General features: G+C 37.0%; 2 protein-coding genes across 6 annotated transcripts in view; one reads left to right on the forward strand and one right to left on the reverse strand.

Annotated features, from left to right (window-relative positions):
• Positions 1-427: 427 nt before the first annotated feature.
• On the forward strand, positions 428-5703 carry degs2 (delta(4)-desaturase, sphingolipid 2). Its single transcript, XM_084393400.1, has 3 exons — positions 428-597; positions 3175-3917; positions 4780-5703. The coding sequence occupies exons 1-3, from the start codon at positions 516-518 to the stop codon at positions 4921-4923; spliced, it is 969 nt and encodes a 322-aa protein (XP_084249526.1). The 5' UTR covers positions 428-515; the 3' UTR covers positions 4924-5703.
• A 4-nt stretch (positions 5704-5707) lies between these two features.
• The window catches only part of evla (Enah/Vasp-like a), a 34614-nt gene continuing 20949 nt past the window's right edge, over positions 5708-19372 (reverse strand). For 2 of the 5 annotated variants that reach the window (XM_084393396.1, XM_084393395.1), the window contains exons 3-14: positions 18977-19154; positions 13685-13742; positions 12957-13018; positions 11075-11854; positions 8992-9236; positions 8762-8865; positions 8632-8665; positions 8446-8488; positions 7534-7594; positions 6936-6996; positions 6782-6839; positions 5708-6686 (exon numbers count right to left, since the gene is read on the reverse strand). In XM_084393396.1, the coding sequence (XP_084249522.1) occupies positions 6649-6686; positions 6782-6839; positions 6936-6996; positions 7534-7594; positions 8446-8488; positions 8632-8665; positions 8762-8865; positions 8992-9236; positions 11075-11854; positions 12957-13018; positions 13685-13742; positions 18977-19154 (1722 nt within the window). In that variant the 3' untranslated portion in view covers positions 5708-6648. Of the gene's footprint in view, positions 6687-6781; positions 6840-6935; positions 6997-7533; positions 7595-8445; positions 8489-8631; positions 8666-8761; positions 8866-8991; positions 9237-11074; positions 11855-12956; positions 13019-13684; positions 13743-17759; positions 17959-18976; positions 19155-19372 lie in introns of those variants that run through there. The other 3 variants (XM_084393399.1, XM_084393398.1, XM_084393397.1) reach the window with 2 other exon arrangements.

Consider the following 19372-nt stretch of genomic DNA (forward strand, 5'->3'; position numbering starts at 1 on the left):
AAAATATAACATTTACTACAGTGGACAAGAGTCGATTCCTAGGTCAGGAGGTTGTTAAATGCTCCTTATGCTATTTGAAGGAATAATAACATTAAAAAACGCCCCCTCGCGGTAAGGTGACGTAAACCTGTCTAGACCAGAAATACAGGACTGTGACACTGACATCTGCTTAAGTATATAATAAAGAAAAGAAGAAAAAAAACCTTCACTGTACTTTACGTATATTGTCCCGTGTAGGCGTACATTTTAAATCACATTGGCAAACATTTTCACAGACAACGGTTTTGCATCTGTGGCCAAATGTAATTTTCTTATTGGGACGAGGCTAGGCTGCTCTCTGGCCAACTTTATCTCGTTACTTCGTTAAGGTTTCGGTTGAAGTTAGTTACCGTTGGCTTATGGCATAAACTCAGTCACACCTTCTACTCCTCTTATCTAAGAGGGCGTGTGCGAAACAAGTCTAGTAAGCGAGGAATCACCTGAGCTCATTACACCAGCGGCACACAAGTGTGAAAATGGGGAAAGCAGTTGGACGCTGGGACTTTGAATGGGTTTATAATGAGCAACCGCACACATGGAGAAGAAAAGAAATTTTAGGTAAGTGTTAATCAAATGACCGGAATAACTGTAGCCTTCGTCAGCTGAATTCGCAAAAACATGCTGGAGAAGTCATGATTATTGATAGCCGATTGTCTTGAATTGAGTTTAAATATCTACGTAACCATTTGGGAGCGTGTTAATTTTTTTTTATCCTGTTGTATATCTTGTGTTGGCAAAGATACCGGCTATATAGTTCAAATGTGTACCATGAAGCACTTTCATCATGAGTGCCATGGCATAACTCAAATCACTGATTGTAGAGGAATTAGGTCAATTAAGATGATATTTTAATTCTGATGCTTATCTTCTAATTTAAAATTCAAAAAAGTATATTCAATATAATACCCAATATAGCGTTAGCCTATACTGATAATAACCTCCCCGGAAGAGTGAGCGAGCGTGGGTGTGCGCGTGCTTATAGCCTGTGTCAAGAGGGATGAAAACTGAATATTTTCCTTTTTTTTCTTTTCTTTTCTTTTCTTTTCTTTTCTTTTCTTTTCTTTTCTTTTCTTTTCTACTCTGTCGTCGTATGTTATGTATGCAAGATATTAACTCGTCTCATTCTGTAAATGAGATCAAGCGCACTTTGTCACATCTTTAGTTTAATGTGGTTAGGCTACACACACAGGTGTAGACAGGTGAAACATATATGTGTTTTTTCTGGATCACATCTACCAGACAATGGCTTCAGGAGATGGTAATTTGAGGTAACTGATTCAAGGCATTATTGGCACAATATCAATCGGTCTTGCTTGATGACAACATAGTCTTATGACCATAACAATGAAGATGTGTCACAAGCTCAGTTACCATCTAAAACACATTTATGAACAGCTTGGAGATTTCACCACAAAAGTGACAAGATAGAAGGCCAGAGTGAATTTTTTTTTTTTATCACAGAAATTAAAAAGTTGATGTTCTTTTGACAGACCTATTGAACTGTAAGAACTTCCCCTTTACTGCAATTCTCCATCAATATCTCCCAAAAAACATGTATTGATATTGACATGATATTGTGAAGTCGTGCGGGTAGTTTACACCTTAAGCTCTTTAAATATTAATAGTGTATTATTCTATCATCTTTAGACTATTACAGAAGGGATGGTGATTCTGATACTACACTTATATAAATATATAAATATTATATATAGGCTAAGTGTATAAATACTTATATAAATATGATATATTTTAAGTAACAGGAAATGCATATAAAATATATATAATTATTTATAATATTGTATACAGTAAATATAAATTATTTTATACAATATATTTAAGTAACAGAAAAACTTGGTGTTAAAAATGATTGGTGTCAGTGCAATCCAAATCACTTTTTAAATTATTCTTGTTTTGCTAAAAAGACCATATAGTCATTTTTACGCCCAAACATCACCTTTGATTTTTTTTTTAAGCATCTGGCAGTTAAGTTTGTGGTACTTTTATTTACACACTTTATGGCATTTGGCTACTCATTACACGGATGAACTTGTCCGATGTTCGGAAACACTGGAAGCCGGTTGTATTACATAGGCTTAATTTAAATATGACAAGCTGAACCTGTTTGTGTGTTTATGTGACAATAAGCCATGACAGGTGTGATCTTGTTAAGAGTACAAGGGTAGGGAAAAGTGCATCCATGAAACCGCATGTGTCCAGCCACAGCTGCTTATTTTGTGAGCACCATTTGTTTGACATATGTAAAATGTAAAAGCAAAACAAATACACAGATAATTTATCATATGGAACCGAAACCATTTTTGATGATGACTGAGGGGCCCGTTTTCACTGATTGTGGCAGTATTAGCCTAGATGAAAAAAACAAAATATGATTAATATGTTACCATTCACAAGCATAAACCAGTAGAAAGCCTAGCAATATGGACCGTTTGCTATCAGATATTATGCAAATTGCATGAAAAAAAAAAAGTGCAAGCAGGTCACATGTGAAAGTGGTCACTTTGACATGGATATTTGTGGAACTGTTTTAAAGAGACCCTGCAGCAGTGGATGATAAACAGAACATTAGCAGGGCAAACAAATCCACTAATTAAAAAAGCACACTGTTAGGGGAGCGTCTCCCATGTGGGAAGAATTAGTTATTGGTTGACTACGCAACATAGTGCTTTAACATGTTCCACTAGCAGATGTAATAAAGTCGTCATCATTTTTGCAAAGCTAAGTATAAATAATATGTACTTTTTAATTTTATTTTTAAGATGTTTGTTAAAATTGAGTTAAGATGTTATTTCAATAACATCTTAGTTAAAAATAACCTGCTTCAAGTGCGATGCAAGCATTTAATGACGTTGTGAAGGCTTAATTTCAAGTACAATCTTTCTTTAATGGAAGTAGCCTACAACACATCCTTGAACATGAATAAGACTTCAATAAAGATAATAATCCCTGTAACAAGAAACAAATTTCATGAGCTCAAGCAACAGTTTATATATCTATATCTATATATATATATATGTATATGTATGTATATAAATAAAAAATAATGATCAAAAATAGTTTTTTTTCTTCTATTCAAACAAATTATTTCATATTCTTGACATTGTACTCTCTCTACAGCAAAGTATCCTGAAATCAAGTCTTTGATGGGTCATGACCCCCAGCTGAAGTGGGTCGTGTCAGGGATGGTGCTCACCCAGCTGCTGGCATGTTACATGGTCCACGAGCTCTCCTGGAAGTGGGTGTTGTTTTGGGCGTATGCGTTCGGTGGCTGCATCAACCACTCTCTGACCCTAGCCATCCATGACATTTCACACAACGTGGCCTTCGGCACTAAAAAGGCTCGCTGGAACCGCTGGTTTGCCATGTTCGCCAATCTCCCCATTGGCTTGCCTTACTCGGCATCCTTCAAGAAGTACCACATCGACCACCACCGATATCTCGGAGGAGATGGCTTGGACGTGGATATTCCGACCGACCTTGAGGGCTGGTTCTTCTGCACCCCAGCCAGGAAGGTGCTCTGGCTCTTTCTCCAGCCTTTGTTCTACGCGCTCCGTCCGTTGATCGTGAACCCCAAGCCCGTGACCAGGTTGGAGATGCTGAATGCGGTCGTGCAGTTTGTGGTAGACATTATCATCTACTATTTTTGGGGGCTCAAGCCTATAGTCTATCTAATTTCTGGCTCTATACTGTGCATGGGCCTGCATCCCATCTCTGGACATTTCATCGCTGAGCACTACATGTTTACGAAAGGTCATGAAACCTACTCTTATTACGGCCCTCTCAACTTAATAACCTTCAATGTGGGATACCATATGGAGCACCATGACTTCCCCAGCATTCCTGGCAGCAAATTACCTGAGGTACGAGTTTGGCTGTATTCCATTGTTTAAATAAAAGTCGCTTTTACACACTACAAGTGAATTAAGGCATCACAACATTATTATGTACACTAAGAAAATGAATATTAACTCAATCATTCATGAATGCTCAATGAATATTAATTTAGTGTTTTAAAGATGAAGGTTAGGTGATGGCAAAGGTGATCTATATATAAAAAGAGAGGAAATGAGCATTAACAATTCAATATCCAATACTGACTTATACAATGAAACGGAAAACATGGCAGTTTACAGTTTCTGCCTTGGTTTTTCTCACTCATACAAGAGATTCTTTATCCAGAAGTTCATAGATGTGGTCCACTATGACAATAAGCTGCCATTACCAGAAGGAGAACCAGATTTTTTATTCTAAGTAAGTTTACTTTTCAGGGTAGTGCTCTAGTGTAAATGTCATGGTGATGTAATGCTTTGTATTGATTTTATCAGTTACTGATTAAGAGGAAGAATGTGGCATTTGGTGTCGTGAGACTATCTAGAAAGACAGACAAATATTTGCTGAACTCTTTTTCAAGCTTCATCAGTGTCCATAAGACAATTTAATTGCGCTCACAGCTTACACACATCACACTTTCAGGGAAAGAGAACCCAAAGGCATGTCTGTAAACCGATTGCCTGTGCAGTACATTGTGTCTGTTAATGTTTAAACCGTTAAGTATGATAGAACTACATACAGAAAACCAGCGCTCCACCTACGCTTTACACTCTAGCTGCATTGTTCTTCATTCATATTTCTTGGTTCACATTACGCTTGTCATTCAAAACATAAACAGAAATTTCATAAGTAATATTTATGATTTATTTATGGATTTTTCTCATTTTACAGGTCAAGAGGATTGCAGCAGAGTACTATGACTCTCTCCCTCAACACACTTCCTGGATGCGAGTGCTCTGGGACTTTGTGTTCGATGACACCATCGGCCCCTACGCCAGAATCAAGAGACAATACAAACTTGGCAAAAAGGAATAAATTTGGTATTAGACTACTGATCTAACCAAACGTACTACAATGTATTTATAAAAAGTTCTACACAAATCTGCAAATGAAAGATAATTGATACTTGCCAGGCTATTAGTTGAAAAGGAACGAACCTTTACATTTAAGAACCGGCAAAACTTCTTCAATCTGTCACAGCATTTCATCATATATGTAGATCCAGCTGAACAATATCCAAAGTAAAACTTCACATTCCCTGCACCTGTGACCATGTTAAATTATTAGGAGTATCAAAGCCCAGTTGACCTTCTCAGAATATTTCCATGCGTTCATTCCTAGCAAAGATGGGAAACTTTGTTTTAGATCTAATATTGTTCTTATGGTATACATGTACAACATGAATGCAGTTGTTTGTGCATCATTGCCAATGGTCACTCAACTCTATCCAACTACTGAGATGCCAGTTAAGATGTACCTGAGGAAAGAAGTGCTGAGATGAAATGTTTAAGCAGACTTTTCATCAGTGAAGCCATATATCATTGTGTTGTGTAACTTGTCTTTACATAATATAGTTTCATAAGTTCTGTCGTTTGCACTGTGACAGTTTAACTCTGAACGCCACTGTGATAAATATGTTATTTGTTCAGCACACTGTTCAATAAATTTCTCTTACATATGAATTTGACAGATTTTGCAAGGTGGTTGTTGAATGTTCAATGAAAATGCAAGACGTTTTTTGTAACAGAAGCACAGGACAAGACTTTTTAAAAGGGGGAAAAGCTTTTAAAGTTCTTTTAATTCCATCAATCTCTCACTCTCACCATGTGAATAATTTAATTGTAATTTTTGTGAAATATCAACATCAACTTTTAAAATCAGGATCAACCTAATTAAACCAGGATACATTGTACGATCAAACAATTCACCCAATTCTTTCAATAATTCATCTCACATTGTTGTTGTTTATATATATATATACACATGTATATTTTTCCATGTCCATCTCTTGAGCTCATTGAAAGAGTGTCGATATTTAACCTCATATCTCCAAATTAATTTAAAACAAAATTCTAGTGAACTTCTGGGGCCTCGTTTATAAAATGTTGCACACTCTAAGATCAAATCTGTGCGTACACACGTTTTATAAGTGAGGCCCCAGCATTGGCCAAAAAAACAACGACAACCAAAATGTCTCAGACTGTTTTAACTATAGTAGTTTTCTGACAGTTTACTAGCACTAATGTGCACCGTTTGTACTTATTAAACCCAATGATTAAGAGCAGTAATATAAAATATAAAAAGTTGACAATAACTGTCGTGCAACTTTGTATCTCTCTCATTTAATATAATACAATTCTTAACAATAATAACAATGACTGATGAAACAATATAAACTTAGAAAACAAAAAATATCTTCCAACGTGTTGACTTTAAGACTTGAAAGAGCGAGAGCAGCAAGCTGCAGAGTGGACTGTCTCAACGTTCATACTGGAGGAAATAGAAAATTCAGTGTGAAGGTCTGTATTTCCATCTGCTCGTTCATTCGCTCATCCATACACACACTCACTCACTCCAATTCCTTCTGTTCCTCAGCTTTCCCTTGTCCTTCTCAGTAATTCCTTGTTTCTGCACAACATTTCTACAAATGAATTTTCCGTACCATTGCAGACATGCTGCGAGAACGTTTTCAAGTGCGCGTTCCTGTACTTCCCCGAACCTTCAGTCGTTATCAGTCGTCGTCATTGACATTTCATAAGACTATGTGGAGCCAATTCTCAGCAGTTCCCTTCTAATGGCTAAAAGAAAGAGAGGAAAAATGTAAATATTCAGAAAAACTGAAAAGATATGAACACATTTGTTTTAAATGATCATGCACTTAATAACCCCCTACCATCAATGATTTCTTCTTTTACTTTCTGTAATTCCCGCACAACCTCCTCCAAGATCTCCTTTTGAAAACAACAGATTTTATAATAGTTAGCAGACCAGTCCGTCCTCATTTTTTGCACCATAATCATACATTTTGAATGATAGTCTGAACTAACCTGTTTCATTCTGTCAAAGTCAAATGACTCGGCATCACTGGTGCTTCCGATCGGTTTTGCCCTGTAAAATATTCATCATAAATATTTAAATAAATTTTGAATGATCAAAAATTTACCTGCAAGTCATGTTTGCGTAAAAAAAAAAAAAAAAGGTTTTCTGATGTAATCTCAGTTTTTATAAAGGGTTAATTTTTAGAGTTCAAAGAGGACATTTTCTGTGTGCTTACACAAACACTCAATGCAAGCTTACAAAACATAAAACCTACATTTTGCAGTTGTCAGAAAGCGAGCATAACCTGCATTTGCATTTAGGTCATTGCAAGCTCATGTTGCCCTGTGCTTTACTTCCTTAACATGACCATTTGTATTGACAACCGAGGCATTTACTTGCGTATGCAAACCCTAAGCTTGACAAAATCATTAATCTCCCTGCTCTGGTGCAATCCGTTGTTGAATGCCTCCATAAATGTACATTTTAAAAGGAACTGAATGTTGTAAAATAACAAGCAACATTACTAGTCAGGAGACAAAGAACTCACTAAACATGGTGAAAATCTTTATGTTTACTGCACCATGAACCTGTTAAAACATACTGTACCTTGTCACAGCTGAAGACTTGTCTGCAGAGTTTGCCCGTTCCCATGGCTTCTTCACAGGATCTAAGAACAACATTTAAATAATGGATGATTCTTCTGCTCACCAAACCTCAATACGCCTCATAATTTACCATAAAACATTTTTCATTAAATTAATACATTTAAATGTTAAAAAAATCGTCTTTACAATTTTCTCTTTACAAGTAAATGTGGGCAAGTAAGATTTTGAAAGAAATTAATACTTTTATTCAGCAAAAACTCAATTAAATTGATCAAAAGTGACGGTATAGACTTTTACACTGTTTACACTGTTACACCGATTTCCATTTCAAATAAATACAGGGATTTTAAACTTTCTATACTGTAAAAAAAAAAAAAAAAAAATCTTGAGGACCACATCAGCATATTACCATGATTTCTGAAGAGTCATGTGAAACTGAAGACTGGAAAACTCAGCTTTGCCATCACAGGAATAAATTACACTATGAAATATATTAACTCTTAATATATTAATGCATGAAGCTAGAATAAAAACATTTTTAAAAGCAGAGGGTCTGTTCTTTCTTTTGACATAGTGCACGGTCAGATATATTCATACAACAAAACATTCTGGGGGCCATGACATTTTTGCTCAAAAATACTGGCGGTCAAATTTTTGAAAAAATAAAATAAAATACTGGCGGTGGCTGGCAACTTTTTTCAAAAATGCTGAAGTTAAGGAGTTAAATTAGAAATGTTATTTTAAATTGTAATATTTCAAAATATTACTGTTTTTATTGTATCTTTGATTTAAAAAAGGAGCATTGGTGACATAAGATATCTTTTAAAAACATAACAAAAATCTTACTGACCACAAACTTTTGAACGCTATTACTAAATTATAGTATTTTTTTTTATTTATAAAAGAAACACACCTGAATTTTGTCCACGGGAGGAAGGCGATCCATTAGACTCCTCCTGCAAGAAAGAGATATCATATTGATGTGATGTAAGAATAATCACAGAATAATAATAATAATAATAATATAATATAATCAAACATTAAGAATGATACAATCAGTGTGTGTTTAAATGAATAGTGTACAAAAATCATAGTGTACCAGACTTTCTTCTGGTTTCTCGGAGGCCTTCCTCCTATAGAATGACCATATTTAACAATCAAAGTTTGCATAACCACAAGTCATGGATCATTAGTTATGAAATGGAGACAGGAAATGGATGTGGTCTGACCTCCGTGCTAAAAGAGCATTCATCTCCTGCATGAGACCCTCTCCACCTCCTCCACTGCCCCCACTGGAGCGATTGGCATCGTTCTTGCAACTGTTGTCCTCCGGCTACAGAAGATAAAACATGGAATAATCGGGCACCAAGATACCCTTATCACACTCATTGCATAAAAAAAGAAATATGTGAAACATGTTGAGGTCTGGGAGAGTTTGGGAAAGTTATGTGCCACGCACCCGCTGAACTTTACGCAGCTTGGCACCAGCTATAGCTGCAGCCAGGCCTGCCGGAGCAGGACCTCCACCAGCCGGCAGTGGAGGTGGGCTAGGAGGGGGTCCTGTGACGGGTGGGGGCGGCCCGGGTGGGGGAGGCCCAGGAGGGGGCGGAGGGGCCAGTGGACCCGCCATGGATGCTGAGGTAGGGGGTTGAATGGGAGGAGTGGATAAGACCATGGGGGGATGACCCGGTGGGACAGGAGGACCTGTTGGAAGAAAGGAAAGAATCACTGTTGTATTCTAGTGCTTAATTGCATATTCATTGCAATAAAATAGACAGCAATGGTGAACATTTGTGTTGACTTAAAGGTGAAGTGTTTACATTGCATCACTAGCATTTGCAAACAGGTTTCTGGTTCCCCTCATGTTATTGGTCAGAAAAACAGATAGTCCCGCCCCAAACTCACACCATTAGTTTAGTCACTGTGTCGGCAGACGCTCTGACGAACACTGCAAATATTTTGATAGCACCACAATGTTTACAGGTTTCGGGGAAATATACCAACATATGGACTCAGCAGTAAGAATTATTTTTAGTCGGGCAGGTACTTTCAATGTATTACTCAGGCCAGTACTTCCAAAACAATGACACATTTTTATTTTTAGCTAAAAACATTTCTCACTAAATGATGTGTGTCTTAAGCATACACTACTGTTTTTTTTTGTTTTTTTTTGTGAAAGAAATTAATGGTTTCCCTAACCCTAACACTATTCAGACCTTTATTCAGCAATGATGCTTTAAATTAATTAAAAGTGACAGTAAAGACATTATTTAATGTTGCAAAAGATTTCTATTTCAAATCATTCAGAATAATGCTCATTCTGATTCTGAAATAAACTTTCTATTCATCAAAGAATCCTGGATTTGTCATAAGGAAATTTCAGTTTCCACAGAAATACTAACCAGCACAACTGTTTTCAACATTGATAATAGTAAGAAATGTTTCTTTAGCATCAAATCAGCATATTAGAATAATTTCTGAATGATCATGTGACACTGAAGACTGGAGTAATGGCTGCTGAAAATGTAGCTTTGTATCCGAGGAATAAATTACATTTTAAAATATATAAAATTTTTAATATTTCACAACATTACTTTTTGTAACTGTTTTTGATAAAATAAAAGCAGCCTCAGTACACACAAGAGTACGCACGTCTTTTTAAACTTACCGACCCCCAACTTTAGCATGTTAGTGAATATTACTATATAAAAAAACATTCATAAGCAAATTCTTAAACACACTGCTGAAAAACAATGGCATACAATACAATTCTGATTGGTTTGTAGTTTTCAAATAATTTCCTCCAAAGCATTTTTGCAAATTCGACAAAACCTCATTCAGCCAGCTAGATAATATATCTTGGTGACAAATCAGCAGAATTTGAATAATAATACATCAGAGAAAACTAAGCATTTAAATTTGCAAAGTGGATGTACAACAATGAACAGTGGAGCAAAAGAAAGAATACATGACTGGTCTGTCAAGTGGCCCAATACTCTCTATAACACTGGCCCTGGGTCAGCAGGCCATATCCTTATTGTTAACCAAGCATTTTAACATAAAACAATGGACACATTTTACATTCATGATCTGCAAAGAGCAGAATCTCTCAGAATAAAAGGGGAAAAAAAAGGAACATAATGTTAGTTTGAAGTGTGACGCATGGCTTAAACAATACAAACAAATCACCTTTGAGCAAACACAGATGAACATCACCGTGATGCATATGAATGTTTACTTTAAAATCGTAAATCCTCCTTCCTCTATTCAGGACAAAGAAAGTGAGGTAGCTGCCGTTTGTTCAAATGATCTGCTGTGATTTTTGTCGTATAACACATATACAAGAGTCAACAGCCTCATTGACAATGCTGACGGGCCGGTATTTGCATATGGTTTCAGTACAAAGACTGTACTGTTCTCATTGGACAACTTTTGAGATCAGCATGTCATCAGCCCAATTCCACTGGACAGGTGTGTGAAGTCTTTTGGTGGTGGGCAAATAATTACGGAGGGGGCAGCTGATGGGTGTCTGAAATACTTACTGCTGGACGCTGTGGCGTTCTGATAAACAGGCGAAGGAGACGTCTTGTGAGAGGTGGGTGTAGTGTCGAATGGGGCTGTGGCCTGGTATAGCTGCTGTGGGTAGAGGGCGGGGCCTTGGGTGGGCTGGCCAATGAGAGGGGGCAGGGGGCAGGACAATTCTTGCATGGGATAGTGTGGGTTCAGTGGTGCTCCGGAGGTGACCTGCGTAGGAGGGGTTTGGTATGGGTAGCACTCCTCTGCCTTGCCATTGGATGACTGCTGGTGGTGTGTTACGGGCACAAAGTGGGAAGAGTTAGCGGGAGCCTTGGGGCCACAGGTTGGGCCGTTGTTTAGGGGTGGCAGGGGGAGGGCGAAAGGCAGGGCAGGTTGGTTTACTGGTCCTGCCATTACAACGGAAGGCGATGCAATGGGTAAGGGGGCGTACATGTGGGTGGAGGACCAAGTGGCGTGTTTGGGGTCCAGGTGGGCCGTTGGAGGAGAAAGAGGGATTTGCTTGATGTTGCGAGGTGGAGGGGTGACACCTGGCTGTACGGGGGAGAAAGCAGAAGCCAGAGAGGTGGATAGCTGGGAAAGCTGCTGGGCCTTTTTTTGAGGGGAGTCCACCGTGCGGTAGCCGCTCTCCCGTTCCTGGGAGGAAGAGGAGGCGTGGGAGGAAGATGGCATGGGGTTAAGGTGAGCATAGGAAGGGGGGAGAGTGTTAGCCCGATACAGTCTGAGGTCATGCAGAGCGGTTTCGGGCTGAGAGGCAGATGCTGACACTTTAAACTGAAGGGTGGAGACTAAGAAACGGAGAAAGAGACAAACGGTTCAACACAAATGACAAACGAAAAGAGAGAAAATATGAGAGTGACAAAAATCAAGCATCAAAGTGTATAAAGGAACTGAAAAAGATGAAATGTGAGCAAAATATACAACTTTTATAGCACGTTATATGCTACAGGTGAATCTCACAAAAACATCTCGGTCAGATTTCAGAAAAATAAAAATGAAATAACAAAATTAAGCATATTTTATGACCAAGATTCTGTTTCATTGTAACTCTGTTTTCATGACAATTAAACACCACCTCCCAAATTCTCAATGCAATAATGCTAAATCTGTTTTACTTTTGAGATTTTTACTTTTGAGAAAACAATATTAGTTCTCAAAGGTGATTTTCATTAAATTAATATTACTGTGACACAAAAAGTATTCAAATTAATAAAAGTTAAAGTACTCAAACCTATTTTTTTTAACTGAGCATTTTTAAAGACACATTATTTGACAATTTTAATAAATAAATAAATAATACTAAATAACTTATTAATGTAAATATAAATCAAATACTAAATTCAACAACCACTACCATGATGAATTAAAACATTTACAAATGTCAATTGTCAAGTATATTATAGTTATTATTTTGAATTACATAAATGACAATGATATCTGTATCACAGTACTGACAACAGGGATTAATTATCATGAAATAATGCACAAATCTTAATTGTCCAACAACAGGCTTAATTTTCTTGACATGTTTCATGAGATTCACCAAAACAGAATGCAGTTAATGGCATTATGAAAGATGACTGTTTTGGCTGAACTGATTAAGGCTTAAGCAGGTGCTGAAACAGAAAGAGAGCATGTGTGTATGATAGAGGATGGGCAGTGTGTGCTGTTTGGAACAGGGATCTGTTCTCCGGCCAGGGAATTTGATTTTCCTCAGTGTTAACACTTGTGCAAGCAGACACTAAAGCCTACAGGGTTAATCTGTGGTGGTTGTATTAGTGTGTGTGTGTGTGTGTGTGTGTGTGTGTGTGTGTGTGTGAAGGTGTGTTTTAATTGCACAACATGTAGTCGCGTATCATATTCCACAGAGATGTGGCATTTTTAGCCTACCTGCAGAACCTGATGTTCGTCGTTCCCTTTCCATCTGCATCTGATGCTGGTCCATTATTTGCCTAGAAACAAATGTTAACTCACTTAAAAGTGAAATCTAAACACTCTCAATCCACTGAATAAACTGCTTACTGACACTAAGACATGCTCACTATGTGTATTCACACTTAGTCCTGTTGAGCTCAGTGAGATTTCAGCTTTGCATCTGACCACTAGAGGGCCCAATCTAAACTTCATGTCATGACAACCGTTCAGAAGTGTTCTCAATCTTCATGACAGCAATATGTGAAGAATACTAAATGCAAAACCAATGTATTGATGAGTAATTTCTGAAACAGTAATACACTGAACAAACTCTGACCGAAAATGTTAAAGGTGAAGTGTGTAATTTCATTGTCTCTAGCGGCACTCAATAAAATGTAATTTTTGTATTGGTTTCCCAAACCTTCCTCATCTGCAATTGGTCGAGCAAACAGACAGCCCCGCCCCAAACTCATGCTATTGGTTAACCCACTGTCACTGTGTCAGGCAGGATGGTCGAGATGCCCAAACAAACAGGCATATTTTGATGAGTGTTTACACGTTTCAAGGAAACCAGAAAAACATTACACATTACTTTAAAGGAGGATATTGTGTAATTCAGGACAGTGCCCAGTTATTAAAAGCTTGATTAACATGTGACAGATGTCTCAGAAAGAGTAAATGTCATCATTAGTTACGGTCCGCACCTCCTCTGAGCCTCGGCATCATCATTCACCGGTCCATTCTGACGATGAGCTGCTGGACCTGAAGAAAAAGAAAATAATTGTACCTCATATGGTTATTTTATTTAACTCTCTCAGGAACTGTAAAATGTGTCTGATTGCGTTAATATATTCTGGTTTATGGTTTTCACAAAAACCGGTTCATGTTCATCTGCCTAATTTGACTAGCTACTACTAATTGACAACTGAATGAGTTCGATTGGAAACATGGCCTTTGACAACAACATAAAAAGACATAGGTATAGTGTTTTCTCCTCCCTAAACTAAGACATCTAAGTGCTAACTAATCAAACTACTACAGTCCAATAAATCCATCGTGAGACCAAACCATATTATGCCCGAACAACTAAACAATAATTTCATGTCACAATTGCTCCTCATACCCAACACCTCATCACTGGTAGACTTAGCAGTCATTCTGAAGCCATCATAATTGTTCTGTTGAACTTGTTGAGCTCTGCTAATAATGGTAAACATGGCTCTCAGGTTACTGAGATGATGACTATTTACGTCATATGACATTCAGGATCTCAGTATGGGGCATGGAAGCTCAAGGGAGAGAAAGGCCCTGAGCGTGTAAATATCTAATGTGGTTGATAATCTTTGGTTGCTAGGCACCATCAAACATAATTGAGTTTACCTCTATGTACTGTGAAATTTAAGGTGGCAAAACAATGACCTGCTCACACAGCTAGAGTATCCAGGGTTCTCAAAACTTAAAAAATAAAAATATAAACGCTGAAAAAATGTGCAGTGGACAAATACATTCATGTGCGTTTGTATAGAGAGAAACAACTCAAACAATAGGCCTATATTTATTCAAATGTATTAAAATCTTCTAAAGGCCTGTTCATGCCAAGGACGATATTAATAATCATATCAATACAGAGGAGCTCACAGCACAGCTACAACAAAACCAACACGGAGGAACGATATTGTTGGAATCACAACGATTTTTTCCAGATGATAAATGATAAAAACATTGACATCACACACAAGCTTTTAAAATTTTATGTTGCATGTGATTAATCGAGATTAACTGATTTGACAGCACTACTTTATAGTTATTATTCTTGGCTTGAACCGGCCTTAAAGCCACTTTTTGTAATTTTGTCTATTCAGTGACTTCATCTGCCACAATAATGTTGTGTATTAACATTACCTTCTCAAATACTTGTCAGCAAATATTAATAGACTATAAATGATATCATATAATCCCTTAAATTAAAATTTTTAACTGCACAAATACCCCAGTCAGCATTTCAACGTTTATTCTCCCAAGAATCAGTATCATGGATTAAGATAAAATCACTTTTGAATTTTGCTTTATTTTTGCGAACGGAATCAACGTCAATATCGCAACATTGTTTGAACGCCTTACTTTTAGTACAGATCTTCACATTTTTAAATTGATTTCTAAATATTTTGTTAACCTTTTTATAACCATTTAGCATCAAGCATTGTCTCATTGCCATATCCGCATTACTTCAACATTGAAACAACTGACAATATTTCAACCACATTTCACTGTTAATACAAAAGTAGACCATCTGCTGACTGGGACTGAACAAACAATAAAAAGCACCACCGGATGTCTTGAAGTAACACAGAAAACACTAATCACAGTGGTGGTATATGCTTTCTGTATTACACATAATGAAAGAACCACAGCATTTAAATAGGAAATCTCAGGCAGTACTGCAGATGATCATAAACAGCAACTCATCCAAAGAGCATGAAAAACATATAATAAACACTAAATACAGTTCTGCTTGATTAACAAGTAAGGGAGTAACATATGGCGTTTCTATGAACAGTTATCACAGATTGAGTAAATAAGCATGATAAATGAGACAGTTTCGAAGACCTTGACATTAGCAGTTGTCAGCAGGATCAGTCTGGGTCTAAACAAGCTGCAGATGACAGGTGGGATTCTGCTTCCACATTTAATGATTAAATGATCCGTGTCTTTAAGGTGATTATGGGAGCTAAAGTCTCACTAACGTAATGCCATTATGCAGCGCCATATCCTAAAACACTTCCAAAAATAATAAACCAAGATCCATATTTTAATGAGAGTACAAAAATATCCCTGTCATAATTCTCAGTGTAATAAAACTATGCTTATTTAGAAAAAGGAATAGCTATATTAAAGTATGTGCTCATGCTGATTCCAAGAGGGAAAACAGCTTGTCATTGGCCAAAACAAGAAACTGCAGCAGCAGAACTGAATGTCAAGTTCCTGAAGCAACAGGAATGGGAATATATTCAAATGTCACGTGAAAGCAGAATTTCACACAGTGTCGCAAACACGCGATCCACCTGAGGTCCTGCCTGCAGCAGATGGTCCCATTTCATCTGTCCCTAAATCACTGATGAACATCATAACAGACACTATATGACTACTGAAACTCTTGAAATATTGAAAACAAACATCACATAAATCTCAAGTTAGTCAACTTGATCATATAACAAATTAGTCAATATAGGATCTCCATAAATATGGACCAACAGCATAAAAATCAGAGGAACAAGCCTACTCATAATAAAACAGATATACAATATAATTTCACTGACTGAATAAGACTGCATCGTTACTATGAGAACTTGGTATTTTTATGATAGGCTAGAGACAGCCAGGAAAAACAGAACTCATGTACACACAGAATTCTGAAATGTAAATTTGCAGACCATAAATCATTAATCCAAATCCCGTTGACCATTTTGGGTAATGCCGCATTGTCTCACAGCGGAGAAAAAAATGCAAGTATCTTTCCGCTAGGAGTTTGGCCCAAGAAGTAGATGAAATATCTTTTCATGGATACTTCTCTAACAAAATATAATGCTGTGTTCTAGATTCAACCATAATGCTCGATATCAATTAAGTTGCGCACCGTGTAACCAGACAGCGTATAAAGCAAAGATATTACTCCTGATCACGCATCCATCTCTGCTGCAGGTCGTGGCAGCGTAATACACTGTGTGATTTATTTCATAAACTTGATTGAATCCCTTGCAATAGCAACATGCTGATAAATGGCTGCAGTTTGAGTGTATTAAAATGGCTGGTGCAACTGATGCTGAATAAAGTTAATGGGTTCTTAGTTTTAAGTGCCTCTCGAGAGTCGAATGTGGAGCTCTGGATTTTATTGTGATATATGGTCAAATACTTAAAAAGCTTTGGAGGGAAAACACTAAAAAGATCTTATGATAAATTTGTGATGAAATCTTTGGACAAACTTTTGAAGTAAAGGTCAATATGTACAGTACTTTATGACTCACATACCATATCATTTGGTGGTTGCGTGCAGCAGAGCCCCTTTGTACCAAATACCCTGGTGATCATTGAGCTGAAATGATGATGTCCACTGAGATAACAAGCGGAAACACAGATGCAATCTGATTGGATGAGGGGAATCGCTGGTCATTTGTTTAATAAACCTTACCCCTTTTTCTTTTTTTTTATAACACACCACTTGCATAATATAAATCTGTAGAGTATTTTAAAATGTGTTATATCAGGTATAAATAACTCCTTAAGGTAACTTTTAAATGTTTTAAACTTGACAATTATAGTCAATGAAACAATTTCTGTCAGCTGTTTAAATTTTTAATAATTTTTTAGCAAATAATTAATATAACTTAAGTATCAACAACAACAATTGTAATAACAATCTTATTATTTTGTACTATTATAAAAAAGCCCATTTGGCTTTAATGTGATATATGATATATATGAGTCAATCAATGGGGAATCCTATTTAAATATTTTAAAATAAAACTACCAGCAGAATTAATTATGTTATGTTTCACTAAAAATCTAAATTGGTTTTCAATCCCCAAACGGCCAACACTAAAGACAACTGTTCAAAAATAGTCACGACAAACACACTAGATCTCAAAAACAATCTTCACGCCTCATCACAATCTTCTGACAGGCACCGTGCCAAAAAACACTGCGCGGCTTCCACAACCCCGTCCTTCATCAAAGAAACCACATCACATTAATGTATGTGACTGAACCCTTAACAATACTTACTGCTGAGTTTTATCACTCTGGAGCTGATCCGTCGGATTGGCCCCGGGGAAAACTCCGGTCCAAGCATGGCTCCACAAGCCCTCTTAGGTGCCTTTAATCTATGTACATATATCTATAATGGTGCAGTTTGAGCTCCACTACCAGGTGGGAACTGGTAATAACAGTCAGGACTCAGGACAGGTGAGTTCAGGCAGGTGAACACCAGCTTCTCTCTTCTCTGCATGCTGAGGTGCGAGCAGCACTTCTAACAACCTTTCCAATCTGCCCACCCCAAAAAGCAAGAAACATGCAGCACCCTTGGTCTGAGACTGTTTGGCTCCATGGATATTTTAACCAGGGCTGTGACCCCCCCCCCCCCACACACACATCTTATAAGTAGCAGCAGCCTGAAACCAGAGAGGCCCATGTGCTGTTCTTAAATAAGAATTATACTACACTAGTTAAGGGTAACACGTATAAGACCCAAACAACAATATTTTCAGTGTGAATTTACAGTATATTTCTGACTACTAGCTGCCATTTTCTATGCAACGAATTACAATTAAATGATTGTAACACAGCGATCAGCACCAGGACATGACTGTAATGTAGTAACACCTGCATTACGCTCATCTCATGTTCATAGATATTTAAGAGATAAACACTGCAAACTATATTTAAAAAATATAGTTATATTTTATATATTATATATTTTAAAATGTAATCCTTCCTGTCTTCAGGGTCACATGATCTTTCAGAAATCATTATATATGCTGATTTGTTGCTCAAGAAACATTTCTTATAATCAACATTGAAAACAGTTTTGTGGAAACGATGATGCATTTTTTCCAAGATTCTTTGATGAATAGAAAGTGTAAAAGAACAGCATTTATTTGAAATAAAAATCTTTGTAACATAAAATTGAAAGAAAAAAATTCAATGCATTTGAATCAATTTAATGCATCCTTGCTGAATAAAAGTATTAATTTCTTTAAAACAAAATATCCTGGCAATGTTTTACTCATGAAATCAAGTGGAAGTCAAATAGGTTCGTATAGGATGTCAACTCATTGCAAATAAGTATTCCCAAAGACTTACTTTGAATGCCTTTAAATGTAATACTCAAAAAAAAAAAAAAAAAGAAATAATCCAAGTAACACCTAACCAAACACCACACATGAGTAATGCAGTAGAGAGTGGCACAGAGAAAAACAAAAAAACAAGGTCATGTAAATTACCTGCATCCTGAGAGCTCAGGACATTGAGCGCAAAGAGCATGGCAGTGGAGAAGGTGGTGGCCTCCTCTTTGCTGGCAAAGTTCAACCCGTAAACTTGCCGCGCATCACGCCATTGGTGAAAAGTTGGCGTGGCCTGGTTATATTTCAGACCTTTCACAATGGAGTAGTTTATTACGACCTGGAAGAGTGGCGACATTTAGTTATGTGTCTGCATCTGTGAAATGTTCTCTATAATCAAACTATTTCAAATGCTCTACAAGGGAAAACCTTACTCGGGTCAATCATACATTCACATAAATGGTGGTTTAGGAAACTACAGAAACAAATTTTAGATGTTAAGATGTAAAATGCCACAAACAGAACTAAGCAACTGTGAAACTTAAGCACACACTGTGT

This window comes from Rutilus rutilus, assembly GCF_951802725.1.
Source record: "Rutilus rutilus genome assembly, chromosome: 21".
Taxonomy (NCBI): domain Eukaryota; kingdom Metazoa; phylum Chordata; class Actinopteri; order Cypriniformes; family Leuciscidae; genus Rutilus; species Rutilus rutilus.